Here is a 22,114-nt window from a genome sequence, read left to right on the forward strand (position 1 = left end):
ACACGGGAAATAAAGCACGGTCAGCCTGTCTGTACACAGGATTGTGAAGTACTTGTCACAGGGTAGTCTTAAGGACTTAGATTGTTTTCAGGTTTCTTCATGTCTTCAGGACATGTCTCCAGGACATGGATTGTTCGTGATGTATGTTCTCCACATTGCATTGATTCATAGGTATTTAAATGGAAGTCTAGTTTCAACCTTGGTTTTATATTATCTAATTTCTTACTTTGGGAATCTGAGAAAGTAGAGACTGCAGCACTTGGAGGAAAGCAATGAAGTTGTTACTGTCAGACATTTAGAAATAGATAGTGTTTGTCTAGAACATCAAAATGAAAAAGTAGCATGCTGTGCTATTACAATTCTGGTATATGAGCACGGCTTCAGGCATAGTTGTAAAGATAAACAGCAAAATAACCAAGGTTAAAAGGAAAATACATGTTGTGAGCGGAAGTGAATGAGAGAAGCTGGAAGCTTCTTTTAGGAAGCTCTGAGTCCAAATTAAGTAGTGGTAAGGTCAGTGACCCCCCTGCACAAGATCAGTTTTGCTCTGTGTAATCAAGTGATTTGTATTCCCTGTGCTCATAGCTGCTAGTCACTAGCAGTGCCAAGAAGAAATTTTGAACTTTTTTTGCGTGAGATCGTGAGTAGGATGCTCTTCCTGAGATTCACTCCTTTTGTCCATCAAGTTTGGGTTGTCTGTGTCAGCCCTCAAAATACAAGCCAGCTCAGTGAGTTTACACATAAGCTGACATTAAAAATGTGTAACTCCTGAAATCCGTAGTCAATTCCTTTAGTTCCTTATTGGAAATCACTGCTCTGGAACTTGTTCAAGTGGTTGCAGATGGATACAATGATGGCTTGAAAGTGAATCTTTCTTCTGGGGCTCAACACTTTCCTCTGTTTTTCCACTTCATTTTACTGTACAACAAAAAGCAGCAGGAACACAGAAGAAGACGGTGTTTCTAACTAACATTGTGCTGAATTCATCCAATATATAGTTAGTGCATGATGCAATCTTGGCTCAGATGCTACCTTTGCAAGAATTTTTAAAAACAGCCATTCTGAAAGTGCCTGGTGCCAGCCTGTGCCGTGGGAGACGGCACAGCGGCGAGCAAGCGCTGCTGCGCGCAGTTTGTGCGCGGAGATGCCCGCTGCGGGGCCAGTCCCCGTGGCAGTGCGCAGGATGAACTGTCGCCTTCTGGTGCAGGATGCTGCACAGATGCCTGTGTTCAGGGTTAGAGTTGCTGTGGGTTGTTGGTGTGTTTTCTGGACAGTCAGATATTAAGAAAAATGTTATAAACAGAATTGGCATTATTATATAACTATTACAGACAACATTTTTGACAGAGAATCTGCTGCAAATCCTTCTTTATTTTCTTAATCATCACCTCGATGACAGCCTGTAGGGCAGGGACAGTCTCTGGGATGGTTGTGGCAGTTCTGGGACTGTATGGTGCTTGTTGAACACAAATAGTATTTGTGATCTGAAAAAGTTGATGTGCCTGCTCTTGACTCCCTAGTGATTCCTCACAAGATTGGCCGTGTTATAGACGGGAGCCCAGCTGATCAGTGCGGGAAGCTGAAAGTGGGAGACCGCATCTCCGCGGTGAACGGTCAGTCCATCGTGGAGCTCTCGCACGACAGCATAGTGCAGCTGATCAAAGATGCAGGCCATGTGGTGACTCTGACCGTCGTTGCTGAGGAAGGTAAGGAGGATGCACGGCCCAGTTGAGTGAATGTGGCCTACCACACGTACCAGATCTGATGTTTGTAACTTCTGAAGTCAATTCACTTACAAGGGAGTATTTTAAGGTGTTCGGGAATGAAAGGAAGGAGAATGAGGCTCATCTGTTTGCTCTGGAAGAACCGAACACAGGTGGGGCAGAAAGAGACAGCTGCTGAGATGGTTATATTGAAAAATAAGATACAAGTAATACCAGCATGATCTGGGGTAAGGGATTTCCCTCATGGTTTCTCGTATGAGAGAGATCCTGCTGCTCACATGGAAATACGACCTGTCCAGACCTTGTGTTCTTGCACTGAAGTTGTCCCTTCTGGGGGAGTTACATCAGACTAAAGGACTGCACTGGGAAGGAAAACCTCCTCACCCCATGGGACGGTACATGTGTCTCTTGCCGCTGCAGTAGTTGTCAGGAAGCTTTGTGCCAGACGTGGTCTGTCAGAACATTGCGGAGCATCCGGCGCGGCTCTGCAAGGGCTGTGCAAGGACCCAGCTACAGGGCGGGAGCTGGGTGCGTTTCATATCCCCTCCACTTAGGCAGTCTGAGTCTTTTCTTCTTGCTGTCTTAAAATACACAAATGAACTAGTACTGCATCCCTAGGATACAATTGAAACACCCTGTAGTTCTTGCCTGCTAAAAATACAGCTTGAAAAATGGTCCCATCCCACCACAGAAATCCCGTCTGGCGTTTTCCAGGCTGCTAGCAAATTCTTCACACACAACTGTTGTATCATCTAAGCAGCGAAATGAATGTTTGTGACTGCTAAGTCCCATCTTCAGAGATGATATTTGTAATGAAAGCTCCCATGCAGTGTTGCGTTCAATATGGTATTGTTCCTACGCAAACAGTTCACTATAAATATGTAAAATTCAATCATTTGAACTGAAAAGCTGTTTTCTAACCCTGCTTACCACTGCATTTTTCTGGATTGCTGCTTGTGGGTTTAATTAAACTTGCTATCATTATTTTGCCAAAAAGTTGGCTTTTGTCACCTTTTAAATAATTAATGCCTAAAGCCAGAATGTGAATACAGCCAACAGATCGTTCTCTAATTTCACATTCATTGCAAATATTTAACGTGCTATCTCAGCCCGTAATACAGAATTTCAAAAACTTAATTTCCCTTTTTGTTAATGTTTAAAGCAGAGAGATTTCTATAAATTGTTATTTTTCTATTAAGATTTTCATTTCTATCAAATCTAATTCATTGCAGTTTGAAGGGATGTACCTCAAAGCAGTTGCCCAGGGCAATGTTTATAATGCAATTGAAATTTGAGTTTGTTGCATTAGATCTGTTTCTCAGGGGCTCTTTGTCTTTACAATAAGCTTTCTGAATATAATCTTTTTTCCCTCATTTATGCATGACCTTACCTGGACAGTGTATAAGAACTTAGCTTTTCTCCTTTCCTCAGTTAGAGATTTGGAGCCAAAATGTAGAGGTAAATCAAGAGCCTGAGGAGAATTAAGGGGGGGGAGAAAAAAAAAGGTGGTAACACTAGACTGAGGAGACCAATCAGAAAATGTGGGGGACTTAAAACAGCTGAAGTTTGCATGTTTCAGACGTAAAGAATTTTGTGACAATGAAAGAGAGAAGCAGAACCTGTTCCACAGAAATGGGAATAAATCCCTGTTTTAAAATTCTCACTCATTTACTTGGAAAAATAGAGTTTAGCTCACAGCATAACCCTTCATGCAGCAGAATCCCTTAAGAAGCCAGAGTGGTTATAAATTCGTCAGGGCTTTAGTCCTTTCCCCCTGTTGGGGTGCCAGGGAGAGAGCTGAGCTTTACAGGGATTGTTCACAAGGTGGTGGATAACACCAAGGATGAATATAATATGCAGCTCCAAAGAGAAAAATGCCTGTTTTGCCAAAAGCTGTACAGCATCACAAAACATAAACTCTCCTAGAGCTTAATGTTCCCCAGTGCCTCATCTTCAGTGCTGTCCTCTGAGACTGGCAATGAAAATGCTACCATGTAGCACTCCTCTCTCCCTCCTGGCTTTCACAGATCTGTGGTCTTTGCTTTTCATATGAATAAACGAATTCCACTTCATGCTCCAGAAGACATTCTTTAACATTTTTCACAAAAGCAGGAGCCTGTCAGCTTCTGTCATGTATTAGCTAGAAACACAAGAAAGAAAGCTGAAAGAGGACTGGAAAATTTGTACAAACAGATGGCATTTCTTTTGCCTGTGCTTCTAAATTAAAATTCTGAGTATAAACCAGAAGTAAAAGTTGACATTTTATCTCTAGAGAAAAACCTCTTTAAGGCGCATCATAGTAATAGCACCAACAAGTCCTATGAAGGATTTCTGAGGTCTAGCATAACTGAGAAATTCAGTTTAATAATACGCATTATGTTTTCCTTTCCATAAGATGCTTGAGCGCTTTATATATTTTACTAGGGTTTGGTTTTTTGTTTTTAACTCAGAAATGAATAATGAGATGCACCTAACAGAGGACTGGAACAACTGCACTTTGACTGTTTGGGATTTTTTTAAAAACAGTATAAGGAAAATAAATCTATTAGTTTATAATTCAGTATATAAGTTCATCTTGGGCCACAATTTGCCATTTAAGTTTCTAGCTAAGAGGCAGCTTTTTGCATAGACTATGGTTCATTACTCTTTTAAGTGAGAGACATTTTGTATTCTGAAACGTCTTACTTTATAAATGCAAAGGATTTATTGTAAAATGCACAGTCACTACTTTGTGTGGTAAAGAAAATCATGTTATTTTAAAGGATTTTATTAAAGCGTCATTACAGTTTAATTTTTACTTAGCCTTTGGGAGAAAGCCGAACACTAAAATGCTTGTTGATACATGCCAGTTACCTGGTCGCTCCAGTGTAGCTCTGGGACTGTTTCATAAACTTTCTCCCAGGTGGCCTATAGGAGACTCTGTGTTGCAGCTTAAAAGAGTTGACAGTTTGCCTCTGTTGTTCAGGCCTTCATCGGTGAATCCTAATTGCCCCTGCAAATCCTCATTCTCCTCTTACCTTATAAAAGTGATATGTTCTCAAATGGTCATTGTTCTTCATCCCTTACAAATTACTGTTATATTGAGCATCTGAACCAACCTTGTGTATCTGACTGGCTCTAACACCTTCTGCTCTTTATCAACTTGCAGACCGTCTAAAAGCATTTTGTTCATGTTGGGTTTGGTTAAAATTGTGTATTTCTTTCAGAGAAAAAGCAGTGTAAGTAAGAGTAAAATTTCTATATAACGTACGCTGTGGAACTGATGAACTGCCATTGGTTTCTGGCTTACAGCACTAAACCTAGGGAAATCCTCTGCACCTGGTAACTGGTGTGAGCTTGGCTCAATCTGAGGGACTGTGGCAGTAGCATCACTGTGAGCAGCCCATCAGCTGTTACACAGACCTGCCTTTCAGCTCATCCTCTGAAAGCTGTGGTTGTTTTTCCCAAAATTTCAGATGCAAACCTTCTGTTTTGTTCCAGGCAGTTGAGAGCAGCAGACATAGCACTGATGGTCACTGTGGTCTCTTGTTGCGTGTGCCTCGCTTTATATTTGGAAAATTATCTCTGACTGTTGTTTTTGTTTGAATTATTAGAACATCGTGGTCCTCCATCGGGAACAAACTCTGCCAAGCAGAGTCCAGCTCCACAGCACCGACCTCTGGGATCAGCACAGATGAACCCTTCCAGCACAGACAGGTACAGAGCTTTTGTATTTGGCAAAAGGAACTGAAAACAACTAGAAAAGCTTGACTGGTGGGATCATTTAAATGCGAAGGTAACATCCGCTTCCTTTTACTTTTCTGTAGGGTAGCTACCGAAGCTGAAGCTGGAAAAGAAGTTTCAAATAGTTACAGGCTTTCGTGGCCCGAGCATAAGCACTTGACACAACCGGATGCTGGCATTGCTTCAGTTATTGGTAGTCGTCATTCGCAGGTGCAGGTAACCATGCAGAGGCACGCAAAATGCTGGTTCATCAAGACGCTACAGTGAAATTGCCTCAGAGTATTCAAAATGAGAACAGTAAAATGTTTCCATGTCAGACATGGGTAGAAGGTTGCTTATAAAAATGCACTAAAGCATTTCACAGAATGTTTTTGCTAATAATTTATATTTATTTGCTTATCATAGGTGAATACTCAGACAAAATCCTTGGAACAGGGCTACTACTGACGCTCTGGCAACATTTCCTAAAGAAGTCTTACGCATATCTAAAACTTAGAAAGAAAGATGTTATTTATATTTAGACTTAGAATGAAACCATTGCACTTAATCATACATGAGTTGTGATGAATTCATTTTAAATTGTATATTGCATGTTTCTCAAAATGTAGAAATTTGTAAAGCATTTTTCCAGAGAAACAAAAATTTAAGTCTGCCTATAGGTCCTCATCTTTTTTTTTCTCTTTGGTCTCACTTCCTGCACAGAATTCTGGCTGTTTCCCAGTAGAATTGGAGAGAGGCCCTCGAGGGTTTGGGTTCAGTCTTCGAGGAGGAAAGGAATACAACATGGGCTTATTTATCCTTCGACTAGCTGAAGATGGACCAGCTGTCAAAGATGGGAGAGTACATGTGAGTTTGTCTTTTCTAATCAGTTTGTTAGCACAGAAGTCAGCCTTTTGACATACTTAATTTGCCTATGGTGGTAACAAACTTTGTTTTTTCATGAGTTCAGGATCCCAGCAGGCAAAAAAACATCTGGACAGCTGTCCTTTCAGCTATTACTGTGCAGCGATAGCAAATGCTGTGGTGCTAGGCTTTTAAAGGAGAAAATGTAACTCTGGCCATCCGAAATGACCTATCTGTCTATCCATGTGCCTGAGTTATAATAATGTCCCTGGGCTTAGCAGCAGTAAATCAGGATACTCCAGACAAGAAATTGCATGGTGGAGCAGAAAACGGAAAGTATACTCACTGTCCAAGTCAGTGAGTTTCTATGTGTACATTGTGCTATTGATGTTCTGTGCATTATTTGAAGATATAAGCCTAATATTTTTTTCAAAGATTACTCTGCTGATGCTTATGTTTTTGTAAGAAATTCACTCTCTGTTATTGTAGGAAAAACAAAATATATAGGTACAATAGCAAAGAATTGATGGTACATGATATCTGTGACTTCCGTTCAGAGCTGAACTTTCACAGTCTAGAGCACAAAACTGAGTCAGGTGACCGTGAAATGCAGCCCCTTGGTGGTTCGCTCTGTGCGTGGCTACTGACACACGTCTCTGCCTCCGTTTGTACCATAGTCTACCAGGATGGAGCTGACACTCAATACTTGCTGGAGCTATTCTGACTCTCAATTGGATGTGACATTTTATGTATTGTTAACTTCCACTATCCTAATTCTTTGCAGAAATTAAATTTCGGAGAGAGATAAAGATTTACTGCATGTTGTCTTTGACCAGGGGAGAAGACAAGCATGATGGGAGCCGATGGTCTCTGCCTACATAGCTGTGTTCAAGAAAGAGCCCAGAAATAGATCCCAAGGGAGGGGGGACCACGGGGAGCTTCCTCAGCAGTCTTTTAAAGCCCACCCTACCACTTGGCACCAGGCACCTTTCTGTGCCAAGGATGTATGTATATAGGAGGCTCCTCAAATGCTCACAGTTTCTTCCTCCTCAGTCCAGCGTGGTACAGTGAAGTACATCCTGTTGCCTGTTTCTGAGTTTTCCAGTTTCATCTCTTAACAGAAAGGAGTCCTATCCTAGCAGACAGATTAAATAATAAAAACAAACCTGGAGCTTCATGCTTTTTCTCATAAAGTCACATCCAGATCTTTTTTGTTACTCTTTTGTTTCTGATCACCTTTTGGCCAGTAAAACAGGAGTGCCTTGTGATCACAGGTGGCAAAGGTGCTGAGAGCAAGATTCAAACCTACATGAACAACAGGCTCAAGTTTCATCTTACTGTTTCCCAGAAGTCCTACTTTTGACTAGTAGACAAATGGACTGTACAGTAGAGCAGAGTTCATCTGCAGACTCACGCCATTCCTGTGCTGAAGCTGTGTGTAACAGTAGTGCAATCACATCTGAAAAGTGGATTCAGAACAGAGTCAGCTGCTTGTCCCACCAGCATGGGAGAATCCTAACGTGTTTCATCCTTATTCGTTTCTGGTGGTGCATTTGTGTGAATAAAATGCTGCTTAATTCAGATGTGTCAGGGGCAAGAGGAGGCAAAGTGCTAGTACAATATGAATGTAAGTAAATCACGCTGCTGTCTGCACCGCTTCTGCCCTGGTTGTTGCATCACTCAGGACACGGGTTTTGGCCACATGAGTGCTTTTGTTATTCCGTAGTGAATATATTTGCTGATGGTGGGTGCAGTCTGGACCCGTCCGCAGCCAGTCAGCTGCAGGTCAGGCACTGGTGGGAGCAGTGGAGCAGGGCCAGAAGTGCTGCGCTGCGTGCCCCCGCAGCTCTGAGCTCACTCAGTGTGAGATTGTTCGTGGGTTTTGTGTCGTTCACTTTGTCCCTCCTGCAGCTGTAAAATGCTGTCATTTTTCTGGCTGTACTCTAAAACAGTGGAGAGGAATTTCTCACCCAGTTAATGGCAGCTGAGCATGATGCGAGGCACGTAGCATGGTGCAGAGCGCCCTGTCCTATCAGATGCGTAACCAGCTAGTGACCTTCTTTGGCAGAGGCGTTTTATTTAACAAAGCCCAGTTTCTTTAAACTGCTAAATTTAAACACTGGTGACATCCATTGGCTGACCCGTGTATTGCAAAATAGGTTTCACGATGCTTTGTACAGATACCATTTGAGCCCCGTTCTGGTAGCCTGCAAAATCGGTGTGAAGTATAATTATCCACCCAACTTCTACATAAGTTGGTAATTGGCCTCAGAGACCCAGGTAACTGCATAAAGGTGATCTTTCCTACTTGGAAAAATGAATCCATCCCTTTATATGAAACTTGTTCTGCCATAGTAACAGTCAGTTTTTTATTAAACATACGGATGCATGTTGCCAGGTTTTTCATGGTTTGTCAATAATCTCCCTCTGTAAGATGATCCAGAATGAAAATAAGCTCAGGAACATGGCTGTACCTGTCTCATCACTTGTAAATAAGTGGAAGATATGTTTAAAGTAAGCTGAGACTTTTTATTGAGCTGGCTGAATAGGAGACCTGACATGAAGAGTTCTGAACTGCCACCTTGTTGTGTTGTGTTGTGTTGTATGATCAGCAGTCCCCAGTATAATCAGCTGGGGTGGTATTGTTATTGTTGATTTCATGTGGATTTAATGAGAGAGGAAAAACAGATGCATCTGTCTCTGTTTTTTCTTTCTAAATTAAAAATTATTTTATGGTGGCTGTGATTCATAAAAACTGAACTGGTTGTTATTTTCTTACCAGGTTGGTGACCAAATTGTTGAAATTAATGGAGAACCCACCCAAGGAATCACACACACACGAGCTATTGAGCTGATTCAGGCTGGAGGAAATAAAGTTTTGCTGCTGCTGAGACCAGGGACTGGCTTGATACCAGATCACAGTATGTCATCTGAAGTGTGGTTTCATTTTGTGTAAATTTCTTTAAAATTGTAAGGTCACTTTTTCTGATGAAGAGCCTTTCAATAATAGTTAACTAACCATGAGTTTATCCCTTGAAAATTTCAAAACACACAGTTTGAACTACCAAATAGTTTGTTGTGTTCAGTCATTTACAGGCAGCAACTGGCATCCGCTCAAGGGATAAAATCTGCTCAGAAGTTTCTCCATTTCTTTCCTCCAGAGAGCTAGAAGATGGTTCTTAACATCTTACTGTTCCAAATTGCACATCACAGTAAAATCAGAGTGAATTAGTGCATGGCATGGAAACAGCCCATCTGTGACCTACGAGATCTGTTCTGTGCCATCTTGCTAGCTTCCTGACTGGCTTCATTTGTGTTTCACACTGAATTACTTTGTCACTAAGTGTGAAAGTTAAATAGAGTCCTCTGTGTTCTGATGAACTTCTGTTGAGGTCCTCTTAAATCAGCATTTACAAGCGAGAACAGAGGGAACCAGTGTGAGGTTCACCTCTAGCTCTCTCCTTACTAACAGCTGTTTAAGCTTGGTGTAATTTCAGCAATGCTAAATAATGTTTACCGTGCACCAAGAGGACAGCACAAGAGCTATCTGGAACCACTGCTGGCCCTCTCGTGCATGGAAATTTCTTAAATCTGACATAGAAACACACAATCATCGAAAGTCAGGCAGGAACTCTAGAGACCATCTGGTCCAGGCCTCTGCCAAAGTCAGGTCCTGAGATAGCTTAAACAAGTTAGACTACTAGATCAGTGACTGTAAAGAAGGGAAAGGTTTTGCCTCTTGTCTTGCTGTTAATCATACGTTCCTGATTGAATTCTTGCTTGCTGTACTCTATGATTTTGGTATGTAGTTCTGGGCTTTTTCTCTTCCTCCTTCAGGTTTGGCTCCCTCCAGTTTGTGTCCCTACGTGAAACCTGAGCAACATTAAGGGCTTTCAGTGCTTTTCTTGGGTTTTCCTTAAAGACTTGGTAAATCTGCATGTCTCGTGTTTCATCTCTTCCTATTATTAAAGTGCAAAGCTATGAATAACCTCAACTTCTCATTATTTTCAATTTTCTTTTAGCAAAAAAAGCATTTTAGCATTTGATTTTCTTGTAACCAATGTAGGTCAGGAACTTGTTTTGCAATTTGGCTGCATAGGCTCTAAAATTATGCTTATAAAAGACCATGTCAGTCCCACAGAAATCCAGCCAGCATAAGCACAAGCTTTTTCCAAAGTCACTTCCTTACAATTGTTGTAGGTTGTAGAACAATGCAATATGGAAAAATGACTAAATAAAACTTTTAGATGATGCCACTACAGTATCTTTTTTAAATTGAAGCTTTCACATAATATCCTGATACCTCAGTAGCATGCACGTTTCTAAAACAGTCTTAAAAAACTTAATCAAATCTCTCTCTGTTTACTTCCAGGTGATTGGGATAGTTATAATCCATCTTCATCAACTGTAATATATGAAGAACAGTCACCATTATCTTCATCTTCACATTCTGCTTCCCCATCTGAAGTGTGTTATTTACCAGTACCAGGAGAAGCTTTAATGAAAGTTCAACTGTCTGAGAAACTGGAACAAGCAAAGAACACTGTGCCTGAAAAGATAAGCACTTTAACTGAAAACCAGTTTGAGATGAAGCCTCTGTCTTCTCCCCAGAGAACAAAGAACAGATGGGATCTCTCCTCCAGTCCTGGCGTTGAAATCACAAAAAGTAGTTTGGAATTAGGGACCAGAAGAGACAGATCTGCAAGTCCAAAAAAGTTAGGGGCAGCTGAGGGACACCATCACACAGGTTTGCACAGCCCTAGAAAGGGGGATCCTGAAAAAAACTACGGCAATCTCTCACATAAACCTGACAGTTCCAGAAAGAGTGAGAGTAAACTCACAGAAATAGGGATGAACAATAGTAGCAAAAAAGAGTGTTCCAGTGGAAATCAAGGCAGGTCTGCCAGTCCTCAAAAGCATCTCAGTAAGCAAGGAAACATAGAAGCGTCCTGCAAGTTACAAGAATATCCTGACTTAACTGGCGGTGATAAGATGACTGTTGAGCAACTGAAAGGTGGAAATGGTAAAATAGGAGTCACAAGGAAAGAAGGGAAGCAGAAGAGTTCTGGAAAGAAGGAAGGGTGGTCTCCAGAGAGAAAATATGCAGCATTTGAGGAGAGCAACCTTCCATTCAGTGACTCTAAGAGAAACACATCCGAAGATGAAAAAATAAGGAAGTCAAACTCTGGAGAACTGAGTTCCAGCAGATTCAAAACTTCAAGTCTTTCCAATATTCCACTGCTTTCCATGGAGAAACAAAGAAGGCTAGACGCACAGGAGACTGATATTCTGAACAGACAGCATGGAGAGCGACACATGGAGCTGCCTGATGAAACCAAAGATGATGGAATTTCCAAATCTGAAAATAGTTCTCCGGTCAAGAAAACACCAATAACTCCTGGACCTTGGAGGGTACCAAGTGCATGTAAAGTCACCAATACAGCAGGTGTGGCTGAAAAACGGGTTTGACTGACTTTTTTTAGAACATGTAATCAAGTTTCTAATAATGATCATTTAAAAGCATTGTTTCTTTTCACAAAGTTGTCATATTTTTCAGAAACTGGTTAGAGGGTGGAAAGTATTTGATTCATTCTTAAATTATCTAAGCTGCATGAAGGACCGTTTGGATTGCTTAAATGAAATGCCTCCATAAGCTGCTGTCCCCTTGTCCTTTTGAAGGCGGTGTTCTGCTGCTCTCAACGTTGCACTGCTACGGCTTTCTCAGATAGTATTGTGAGTTTCTGAACAAAATTATTTAATGCCTATATTGCCAATGTGATCATGACTCACTTCTTGTTCTTGTGCCAAGTTATCTACTGTATCCAGTCAATCTAATTCTTCTCATATGTATTCCAGTCACAGGAAAGTCAAGGTTTTGTCGAAATGGGTATTTTCTCAAGAGCATGTTGCATGTTTACATAAGGAAATACCCATGTCTTACTGGTTCAGTAAGAAGATGGGTGGGTTGGTTCTATCAATTGTAGGGCAGCAAATGAGCCACTGATGCTGTTTCAATTGATGTCTTTTTCTTAAATTTTTATACCTAATATAAAATCGTGTAGATAAAAATTATATTTGGCATAAATCAATGTTTTGTAATTTTGCCTTTTACGAACACAACAAAATTGCTTTATTTTCTTGATTCATGAAGATGCTTATAACAACTGTTTGCAAACATCTGTCAAAAAGGAGAAAATGCTGGTTTCTGTTAAATAGCATAATTCTTTTGGTTTCACTTGTGGCACGATGTCCTCCTTAGCATTCTTTGTAAACATAAGCATTGAGTGTGCATTTATTTTCAGCCTCATTGTGGTGCTGTATACTAAAAAGTCACATCTTTACTTATTTAATGCTAGTTAAGAATTGGATTTTTTCTTTCCCTCTGTAGAGCTAACAATTGATCTTTAGGACAGAACCAACTGCCATACTAGCTCCTTAAATGAAGTTCCTGCCTGTGTGTATTAGGTCTCCCATATTTTATTTTAAACGTGTGTCTAAGAGTGCTAAATAGTATGATATACAGGGTACATGAGTCCTAGTATCTATTGTTTGGGCTATAATACAGATTTTTTTAAAAAAATAATACTGGGGAATGTTACCACCAGAATCTTCTGACATATATTAGACCTATAGCAGTAAGAACAACAGACTGCATAAATTGAAGGGTTTTATTTCCATGATAGTTTTAGAGGTGATTTCCTGATGTGATAGGTCTGTAATTACTGCAAAAAAAAAAAAAAAAAAAAGGTGGTAAAAGGAATGTATTTGTCCAGGTTGCAGAAGGAAAAAGAAGTGTAGCAGGTCAAGCGTTACTTACTCATGAAAATTCAAACTTGTTTAGGCTTTGAAACATGTAATGTTTTTAAAGCGTAATTGAAGCACAGTGATTCAGTTCTGAGTTGAAGAACTCTTTAGAAGTACAGATGACTACTCAAACAGCTTTTTAAAGAAACACTTTGAAAATGACATTGGCTTTAAAGCAGATCTGAACTGTGCTCTGCTGCTTCACATTGGATGATCCATTGATTTGTTGTGTAGCATAACATGAACAAGTACTCCATGTTATGGAGTATGACTGTGAAAATATTTAATACTTCAAAGTTAGTCTATGTAGATATTAACCATGTATTCTTAACAAGAGAGTCTGTTTTTTGTTGTTGTATGCACTTGCCCTAACCACTGAATGCTGAAACAGATTCAGAAGTTTAGTACAGAGATGAAATAGCACCACTGAAATTATTTCCCTGTCATCAACTACCCCTCTATTTTTTCTATATATTAATGTGACCTGATTTATTGTCCTATCTGTGTGTGAATTCTCTTTCCATAGAACTTGTATCTGTACTTACTGTATCAGATGACTTAGCAATGTGGCCTTGGAATGCTAAGCAGTGTATGGATGTACTGGGTGTAAATGTTTATATAATGTACAGCACCTTTATACATACTTCTGAGGTTCTGACTAGAAAGAGACCTGTAAATCGCTCATTATTTTTTATATAGATATTAAAAAAGAAAGTCCAGTTCATTGCTTGTTGGTTCTGCACTGTATAAAATAGATTGTCTGCTGACTTTCAGTAGCGTGATACTTTAAACAGATAAATCTATAACCCAGATTTTACCCACAAACATAATACTCTTCTGGAAAACAAATGCCATTTATTATTGGAAGTTTTCTGGACTCCCGGTTCAAATAACAAATGTTCAACGAAGGTAATATAAAAATCATGAAGTCATGTAGAAACAGTTGTTTATGATGAAATACTTGTACTGTAGGTTTATTTGTACATTTTGATATATAAAAATGTCATTTCCTTTTCCACCTTACAACCTTTCCTTGTACAGAAAATAGCTATAAACAATTTGCTACCTAAAACTCTCATGCCCTCTTACTCCTTAAGTGAAAGAATGAAGCTATGGGAAGGTTGGTTTTCTTTTGTTGTTGGTTTTTTTTTCCATCGCTAATATAATTGAAGATAATAGTCACAAAACTTAAGGAAAATGCAAGTTTAACAGATAGCTTTTTTTTTTTTTTCTCTCCTATGCCTTTTCTAAACAATCTGTTTTTAAGTGAGAAGGTCTTTGTAACTTATCTTCCACTGACCTGACCACACAACAGAACGCTTCCTTAGGTATTCCAGTGTAAGGCACTATTGCAGTGCGTGGCTGCAGCAGCTTCACAGAACACTGAGTTAAGCTGGTTGTCAGAAGTTACAGCAGAATGCCCTTTGCACATAGCACGTGCTACTAACTGCCCGCTGATTAACCATAATGGAGATGTTAGAGGGAATGAACATAGCAAAATACTTTTAGCTGATAGCTGTTTTACATGTAGTTTGTGTTGTAAGGTTGTTCTCACGTAACTGATGTTTTCAAAAAAACAATAATTTATTTGCAGTAAGCCTAATGTAAGCCAACCAGCATTAATCTGTTGTAGCTACTATGCAGCTGCAAGCTTAACAACTGTCAGTGTAGGGGCAGCGTTCATCTTGTGCAGACTGAACTTCACTGCATCCTGCAGTAGCTCAGGATAAAGAGGCAAAGCCTAAAACACACTGAGATGCTAAGAAAAATACTCCTCAGCGCATTCAGGTAACTGCCAGTAAGTACTGGCTAACTGAACAGAGCTCTGAAGTCAGTGTAGCTCCAGTGCTCTCTGAAAATGATGATGCAGACTGAAACAGGAGGGCTCTTTGTTTAGCTTATGCACAGGATTGATGTTCGTTAAAGAAACAAGGCACCGATCGCGCCACTCCAGTAAGAGCAGTAGCATGACTTTTATAGCGTTCGCTGCCCCACAGTATGTGCATGCAATTCCTGATATTTTCAATCTCATCTACTACTGTGTAGCCCCATTTATTCTGTTGTACATGCGTATGCCATAAGATGACCATTAATTAGCCCAACAGAGTTATAGAACAGTATAGCAGAGGAACAACTTTCAGTACATACACTGAGACTCTGTTGAAGACCTCGTCAGTTACATCGTTCTGTAATGTGGGAGCGCCTCTGCTTTCTGCCCAAGCCATTGGTCTCTGGTCTGTCCTTCTGGTGGAGGAGATGGCTGAGTGCTGATGTTTGGTCAGTTCATGGTTTGATCTTCCATAACTGAAAAGAGATGTTGAGAATGAGTATAGACCTGAAAGCCATAGGGCTGAATGCTTTTCATCTACAGGTAAGACTCCCATCTCCTTCACCCATCCTGCACTGAATGCTGTGCTCAGTGAGCTTACGATTTAAAAGTGTGAGCTACAGGAGGACCATACCTGTATTCTGAAGAGACAGAACTTAGGGTTCTGACTAACGGCTTTAAGCAAGCCTGAACAAGGCTGAAACTTAAGACAGGGCTGTCCTTCCCCCACCCTGTGCTACCAGCTGGCTCAGGGAGGTAGAGCTTGACTCAGGATGGTCCCTTCTCTGAATTACCAAGCAGAGGGAGCCTAATTCAAACCAAGTCTTTTTGCTTGGGTGAAGGGGAATTTGGCAATGGTGTAAGAGTGACATACCCGCATGCCCAAGAGTTTTCTTCTTTATGTGGGAATTATACTTACTCTGATATTGAATCCCAGCAGATCACTTATAACACCCGAGACAGCAGAAAGTATTACAACACGTGTTATATTGTAGATTAATGGATTCATGGTCAGCCCATACAGCCTAAATGGGGTATCTAATTCCTACAGTAAGAGAAAGAAAGAGAAAAGAAAAAAAAACACACAACCCACAACATGCCATTAGTTAGCCCATACCTGAAGCAATTAATCTGCTTTTTAGCTTAATATTGGCTTTCTGGCAGACTTTCTGCTGCCTCTGTAGCCTTACTTATACATTCATGCAAAAATTCCCGCTACGGATTTCAGGCCTCCCTGCTCAGATGTTTTCTAACAGCCATCCTGGATCTGAAAAACCTCCTTTGTATAAATACTAGCTTCATAACAAGAGTTTGATGCAACAGACTGCACAATTTGTCTAGACTATTCTAGGTGGCTTTTAGACTATGCCCTTTCTTTTCAAATAGCTAGCCTGCCCCTGTCAACAAGAAACTTCCACTTTGAAGTTGCTGAAGGACAATGACATTCTAAATTGTAGCAAGCCACTATTAGTCAAATGTTTGCAACATAATTAGCTACATGAATCTTGTATTACTAGATCTTATACCACTGTTGTCAGAGTACAGACAAAACTCCCTTTGCGAAACCTAACTTACCTAATCAAAAGACAATGGACCTGGAAAGAGCAAAACCACGCGGTTGTTGTCATTAGCCACTGTTTGCATAAAGCTGAGCAACTATCTGTTTTTAGGGAGATGAACTTACCTTCAGTAGCTTTGTAGAGAGTTTCAAAACATTGTTTACTAGAGACAGCTGTTCTTTCTTGTTTGGCTTCTTCTCCATCTTCAGGTATAAGTTTATCTGTGACAGATAAACGTTACAGAGTGGAGATTAATATTCCAACACTAGCCCCCAAACAATTTCTGACTTCGGAAAAAGTAGAGTCATTTTTGCAATTTCACTCCTAAAGAAGTGATAATAACATCGACAGGCAGAGGACTTTAACAGTGATATATCATTATTTTCCTGATTGACGTGGCAAATGCGTTAACGCCCGCGCCAAAAATAATTTAAAACTTTAAAATTTGAGTCTGTCTAATGTTTACCAGCTTGTCTCTCCCTAGCTATACAGTTATATTGCTTTATTACAGTGCAGCGCAAATGTTGGTTTTTAAATTTTAAAATTTGATTCTGGTATTTTTTTTAAGATGGTTTGAAATGCGATAGTTATAGCCAAAAACGGCATAAAGCCAAAGGGAGAACAAGTGCATGGAGGTACCTGCTCAGTAAGCAAGATGGAAATATTACTATATTTCTTGTTGGTTTCAGATCCCAAGGATGCTAGGCGTAGTAAAAAGAGGAGAAGTGCTGCCTCCCAGATTAAGAACTCCCAGTTGTAAGCTGCATTCAGAAATGTTTTGTGACCCTTCAGGACCTGTATTGAAAACAAAAACATCTACATCAGTAACAACTAACATGCCTATTCTTTGGAGAGATGCAAAAGCCTTGCCCTCGTTCCTCTTCTGAACAGCTATCCATGCGCTATAGTGACTGATGCTTTTTCCTTTGAAGTATAATTCGTTCACGTAACAAGGTTAAAGTAAAAAAACTTGTTTACAACCTTGTTTTAGCTTGGAATTTGCCTTTTTTTTTTTTCCACCAAGAAGAATATGTGTTAGCCTGAAAGCTTGTACTTTCTCTTTCCTCCCTCTTTCCAATTAACTAGTAATTAAATGTCTTTCCTTGTGTGTGCTTTTCGCACGGCCTTAGACTACCTTAGCCATGCTAAGCTGATTCTGCCTTTCCTAGGAGTGCATTTATTCATCAGGTCTATTACAGCAGGATGGGGATTGTCATTGCTTTCTCCAGTAACCTGTGGCTTACAAAAGCAATCACAGCAGTGAGAGTCAGTATCTACTAATCATCAGTCCTATTTCCATCACAACTGCATCTTCTTGGTATTAAGAACTTTCCTAAAAAACATAATTGCTCTCTTGCGAAAACCAAAGAAACCAAGAAACAGCTCCTTTACTAACACTACTTACTGTAACAGAAGGTTCAGTGAAGAATTAAAAGGTGTAATAGTTACTGAGCTGTATTTCAACCACAGGGGTTCTTTAAGATGGCGCTGCAATCAGCCCTCTTAAATAAAATGTCCTGTGAGCACATGAGGTGTTTAGGCAGTCCTTTATTTTGTGCAAAAAGCCTTTGTCCTGAAATCCTAATTATACAAAATCCAAGCTTTCCACCACAAAAGTAGAGAATGAACATCTATTACCAACTAAACATCACAAAGTTTTTAAAAACGCAGAACTCCACTCCCCATACTATTTTGGAGACCAACAGCTACAACGCAAGCGTTGTGTAGGTTCTGCAAAAGAAAATCATCTTTTTTTTTTTTTAACTACTTTAAAAAAATCTCACCTGGGCACAGCATATAAAAGCAATTGAAAGAGCCAGTAAAAAGATGGATGATACAACAACATCCACAGATCGCTGGGGGCCTCGCCTCTGCAGAAATAAAGACACTGAGTCAGGTCTAAGGTTTGGATGTAGGATCTGCAGAGACATGTAATGTACCTAGAGACTTCATTTATACTCACTGTAATAACCAAACGCACCCATTCTTGGATTAGAACTCACCTTTAGATAAGAACGAAGGGATAACCAGATCTTAATGTTTTCTACCTTCTTGAGTCTGAAGTGAGGAATTTCGTATTTCCTAGCTTTCCGAGCAGATGTAATGTGACTAAAAAGCTTGGCAAATAAAAACCTCTGCAAATTAAAAACACACATACACACAAAAACATAAATTAGAAAACATAATAAAACATAAAAAGAAAAAACATTGCTAGGGTTTGCTTAGTGGTAACTGGCAGAAAGACTTAGCTTTACTGCACTCTGGGAAAGCCTAACTGCAGGGCTTGACCTCTCAGACATTTCTTCATCTTGTGCATGGCAGAGGTAGAACTGCTGATGCTACACAAGGGTAGCCACAAAGCTCTTGCTAAACCAGCAAATGACGACACCTTTCCTCATAGCATGCAGTATTTAGAACTATTTTGACAAAGCTATTGCCCAGTCACGACAGAGCTGAATGTGATGTAGCCAACTCTCTAATGCTACACCTTAGAACGGGCCAGCTAAGTATGCTTTTTCCTAAGTAGCAAGTGTATCGACAAGCTTACGTCTGATAAATAGAGTCTTACCAGACTCACCTGCCTAAGTTTCTCACACATCTTACCAGATTCAACACTTCTGCTTGCTGAGACATGTTTGTCTTGCCATTGTCTGATTGGTAGCATAGTTTTGGAAGAACCACTGCTCCATGGTTCTTGAAATATTTTAGTTTCAATATATTTAAGCATACCTGTTTGTATGTTCTCTCAGCAACACACATCATGAAGAAAAACATCCAGGTTAAGCAAAGACGTTCAAGGAAGTTGATTGCAGACAAAACAATGACGGGGATGCTAGCAGGTGCTCCACAAAAGATGTGCAAAAGCTCCTTTAGAGAAATGGAGCACAACTGCTCCAGGTTATCTGTGCGGAAGAGTCTGTAGAGGAATGGTAGGAATGCTAATCCAATGGTGATGATGTTTCCCAGCATTTGATACCCCACTCCCTGCTGGTAGGCATTAACCTGGCAGGCAGGAACAAAAACAGCATGATCAACCAGGTTTTTTGCATCAAAGGAAACATACGCTGCTGTGGCAGCATTAATTTAATTGAGCACTCATTTTCCCCCCTGCCTCAAAGGACATAGCATAAAGTAATTCCACCCATTTCAGTCCAAACACCACAATTTAAAAACAAAAAATGCTCACCAGTCTTTACCGAGACTTGATAAATTTTGGTTTATGCAATTCCTAAGTACATTTAGGACAACTGTATTTGCAGCTGTGGGAGGACCTAGTTTTATACTGCATTCCCTGATTGCCAGTGTAGCTATTTTCAGTTTTTGTTGTTTTTTAAAGTGTAAGGGGGAAAGGTTGCAATGCTTTACAGCTCTCTTACCCTGCTCATGATAATCCCACTGATCTCCAGCACAGACATGTCCACCTTCTTACAGTCATTCCCTTCCCAGATCAGTGCACTCACTTTTGCAGATGCTGGACTTGTATTCTGTAGCCAAAACAAATGATTCTATAAAAGAAAAAAGAATGCAACAGGCATATGATGCATTTTTATCTTACTACTAAATAATTATTTTTCCTATTAAGTATTTAAATCGAAAGGGGATTCCAAAGTTGTCTTTGAGTGAAACACTTTGTTTTGGGAGTAGCAGTGGTCTAGTTGATAGTGGGGGGAAGTTCGTTGATTCTGTTTAGATCATTCTAGCCTTCTGTGTGATTAGCACAGCTGACAGAATGGGTTCATCCTGCAGTAGGTTGCTTACATTACACCAACAGCATTCAGATGCATCTTTTGTATTATTTGGGCAGACAAATGAGGAAGGGGGGGAGGGGGTAGTTGAATTGAAGAAGAAAGAAAGAAAAACACGAAAACTTTCACAGTACTCTCTACTGCATGCAAAACAACAAACCTGCTGGAAAACATCTTCCTTCAGGTCTCGCCTGGTACCTTTCACAGTCACTTCCTCGCTGTCACTGGTGCAGGATGAGCGGCACTCTGGGCCATGAAGCAGATCATCCCAAAGCATGTCTTCTGTCTCAGAGTCATGGCGAGTACTTTCTGAGTCTCTCCGGGTCACACTACAGCTCCGGGATCCCACGCTAATGCAGGATCTTGAGTCCTTTGAAGGTGAACAAAATTTACACAGTACAGCCCCACACCCAATTTGCATTCCCCTCTCCAAGCGATCAGACAAATCAGCTTCCACGGCTCAGTCTCAGTTGAGAACTTACAGTGACACCCACCTGATACAGACTGATGAGTGAGCTGCTAAGGGCAATCTTACTTAGTGACAGTTTTTGCAATTGTTATTTCTACATGGAAAGTCACACGGATAGCATAAGTTCCCCACCTCCATTCTCAATTTTTCAAAATAAAAACTGACTCACTAATTCTAATGCAAAGTTTTTTCTTGTTTCTGCATAACCTATGTTAAGATTTTATTTATTTAAATACTTATATCCATACATTTCATCTATATTTTATTTTTACGTAGTGGGAGTGGTGGGTCGGGAAGATAAACAAGTAATTAAGTGAATGAGTATATATCACAGAATAAAATATTTATTTCTTCAAGAATTAGAATTTATTAGCATAAAAGCTACAATACAGTGCTGCCTCCCAAACAACAATACAAGCAATTCAAGGCAGCTTGGACCATAATGTGCTGCTAGTAGAATGATTTTTTTTTTGCTATTGTTGTTAAAAAAATAGAATAGTCACAATTGTGAATGAAGTCCACAAAGCTGCAAACATGCAGGGAGGGAGGCCACACGTTACACCTGAAGATGCTGAAGCACTATTATTTAGTAATGGTCTGTTCTGATGGGAGGGATATCCCCGCACTGGTCAGGCTCAGAAAAGCTAAGCCTGTGAATTTACCACCATACCTGACTGTATATTGTGGATTCCAACTCAGATTCCACGACACTATCCGAGTCTCTGGCACCTTTAAGGGCTTCCTTGACCTGCCAAAAACAAAGGAAAAACAGCCCATGATCCATAGCAGAAAGTTGCGTGGAAAATGGCATAAATTCAACATGAGTACCTGTGAGACAGCCTGGTTCAGGGAAACAAGAGGCCTTTTCTTCTCTTCATAGCTATTGTCACTGGAAGCCCCTTCTGCATTCTGGCATAGTAAGATCCTTTGTGCCATTGCTTCAGCATCCTCCTCACTTGAAAGGTCATCAGAAATACCATCTCTGTTGGTGCAATCATCCTAGAAATGCAGCAAAATAAGATGAAGGCACCAAAAGGACCAACCTGAATTGCATCAAACCGCAGGTTCAGAGCAAGTGCTGCAACTACGCCACGATACACAGTAATCTCTTATCTACAAATGCCTAGAAATAGAGAAGTTGGAACGGCACAGTACTACAGTCCTGTAGGACTCAAGAAATTTGTTCTGAACAAATTCTAATCTATGTTCTTCATATTGGAGGCAACACCCTACTGACCCAGAGGAGCCTCAAAAGTAACTCCAACAAGCTGCTTGTTTTAGAGCTTTAAACAACAATCACGATGCCTTAACTTAGTCTCTCTCTCCCCCCCAGGACATTTCAGTCTTCGTGTTCCAACCTCCAGAGGATAACGTGAGAATTGTTTGCAAGGAAAATATTTTACAGAACTGCTTTTGAA

The 22,114-nt window shown here is 40.2% G+C and overlaps 2 protein-coding genes across 10 annotated transcripts in view; one reads left to right on the top strand and one right to left on the bottom strand.

Moving 5' to 3' along the window:
• The window catches only part of MAGI3 (membrane associated guanylate kinase, WW and PDZ domain containing 3), a 73,564-nt gene extending 59,746 nt beyond the window's left edge, over nt 1-13,818 (top strand). For 5 of the 6 annotated variants that reach the window (XM_066983114.1, XM_066983113.1, XM_066983112.1 and 2 more), the window contains exons 16-21: nt 1,521-1,706; nt 5,318-5,420; nt 5,531-5,663; nt 6,150-6,293; nt 9,073-9,211; nt 10,663-13,818. In XM_066983114.1, coding sequence (XP_066839215.1) covers nt 1,521-1,706; nt 5,318-5,420; nt 5,531-5,663; nt 6,150-6,293; nt 9,073-9,211; nt 10,663-11,759 — 1,802 coding nt within the window. In that variant the 3' untranslated portion in view covers nt 11,760-13,818. Of the gene's footprint in view, nt 1-1,520; nt 1,707-5,317; nt 5,421-5,530; nt 5,664-6,149; nt 6,294-9,072; nt 9,212-10,127; nt 10,218-10,662 lie in introns of all 6 variants that reach the window. The other variant, XM_066983117.1, reaches the window with a different exon arrangement.
• Nucleotides 13,569-22,114, bottom strand: part of LOC106041316 (protein PHTF1) — a 32,422-nt gene continuing 23,876 nt past the window's right edge. For all 4 annotated transcript variants that reach the window (XM_066983119.1, XM_066983118.1, XM_048070828.2 and 1 more), the window contains 11 exons: nt 21,525-21,695; nt 21,367-21,444; nt 20,388-20,597; nt 19,859-19,987; nt 19,212-19,484; nt 18,485-18,616; nt 18,266-18,352; nt 17,121-17,276; nt 16,607-16,702; nt 15,842-15,967; nt 13,569-15,398 (listed from right to left, as the gene is read on the bottom strand). In XM_066983119.1, coding sequence (XP_066839220.1) covers nt 15,378-15,398; nt 15,842-15,967; nt 16,607-16,702; nt 17,121-17,276; nt 18,266-18,352; nt 18,485-18,616; nt 19,212-19,484; nt 19,859-19,987; nt 20,388-20,597; nt 21,367-21,444; nt 21,525-21,695 — 1,479 coding nt within the window. In that variant the 3' untranslated portion in view covers nt 13,569-15,377. The remainder of the gene's footprint in view (nt 15,399-15,841; nt 15,968-16,606; nt 16,703-17,120; nt 17,277-18,265; nt 18,353-18,484; nt 18,617-19,211; nt 19,485-19,858; nt 19,988-20,387; nt 20,598-21,366; nt 21,445-21,524; nt 21,696-22,114) is intronic.

This window comes from Anser cygnoides, chromosome 25, assembly GCF_040182565.1.
Source record: "Anser cygnoides isolate HZ-2024a breed goose chromosome 25, Taihu_goose_T2T_genome, whole genome shotgun sequence".
NCBI lineage: Eukaryota > Metazoa > Chordata > Aves > Anseriformes > Anatidae > Anser > Anser cygnoides.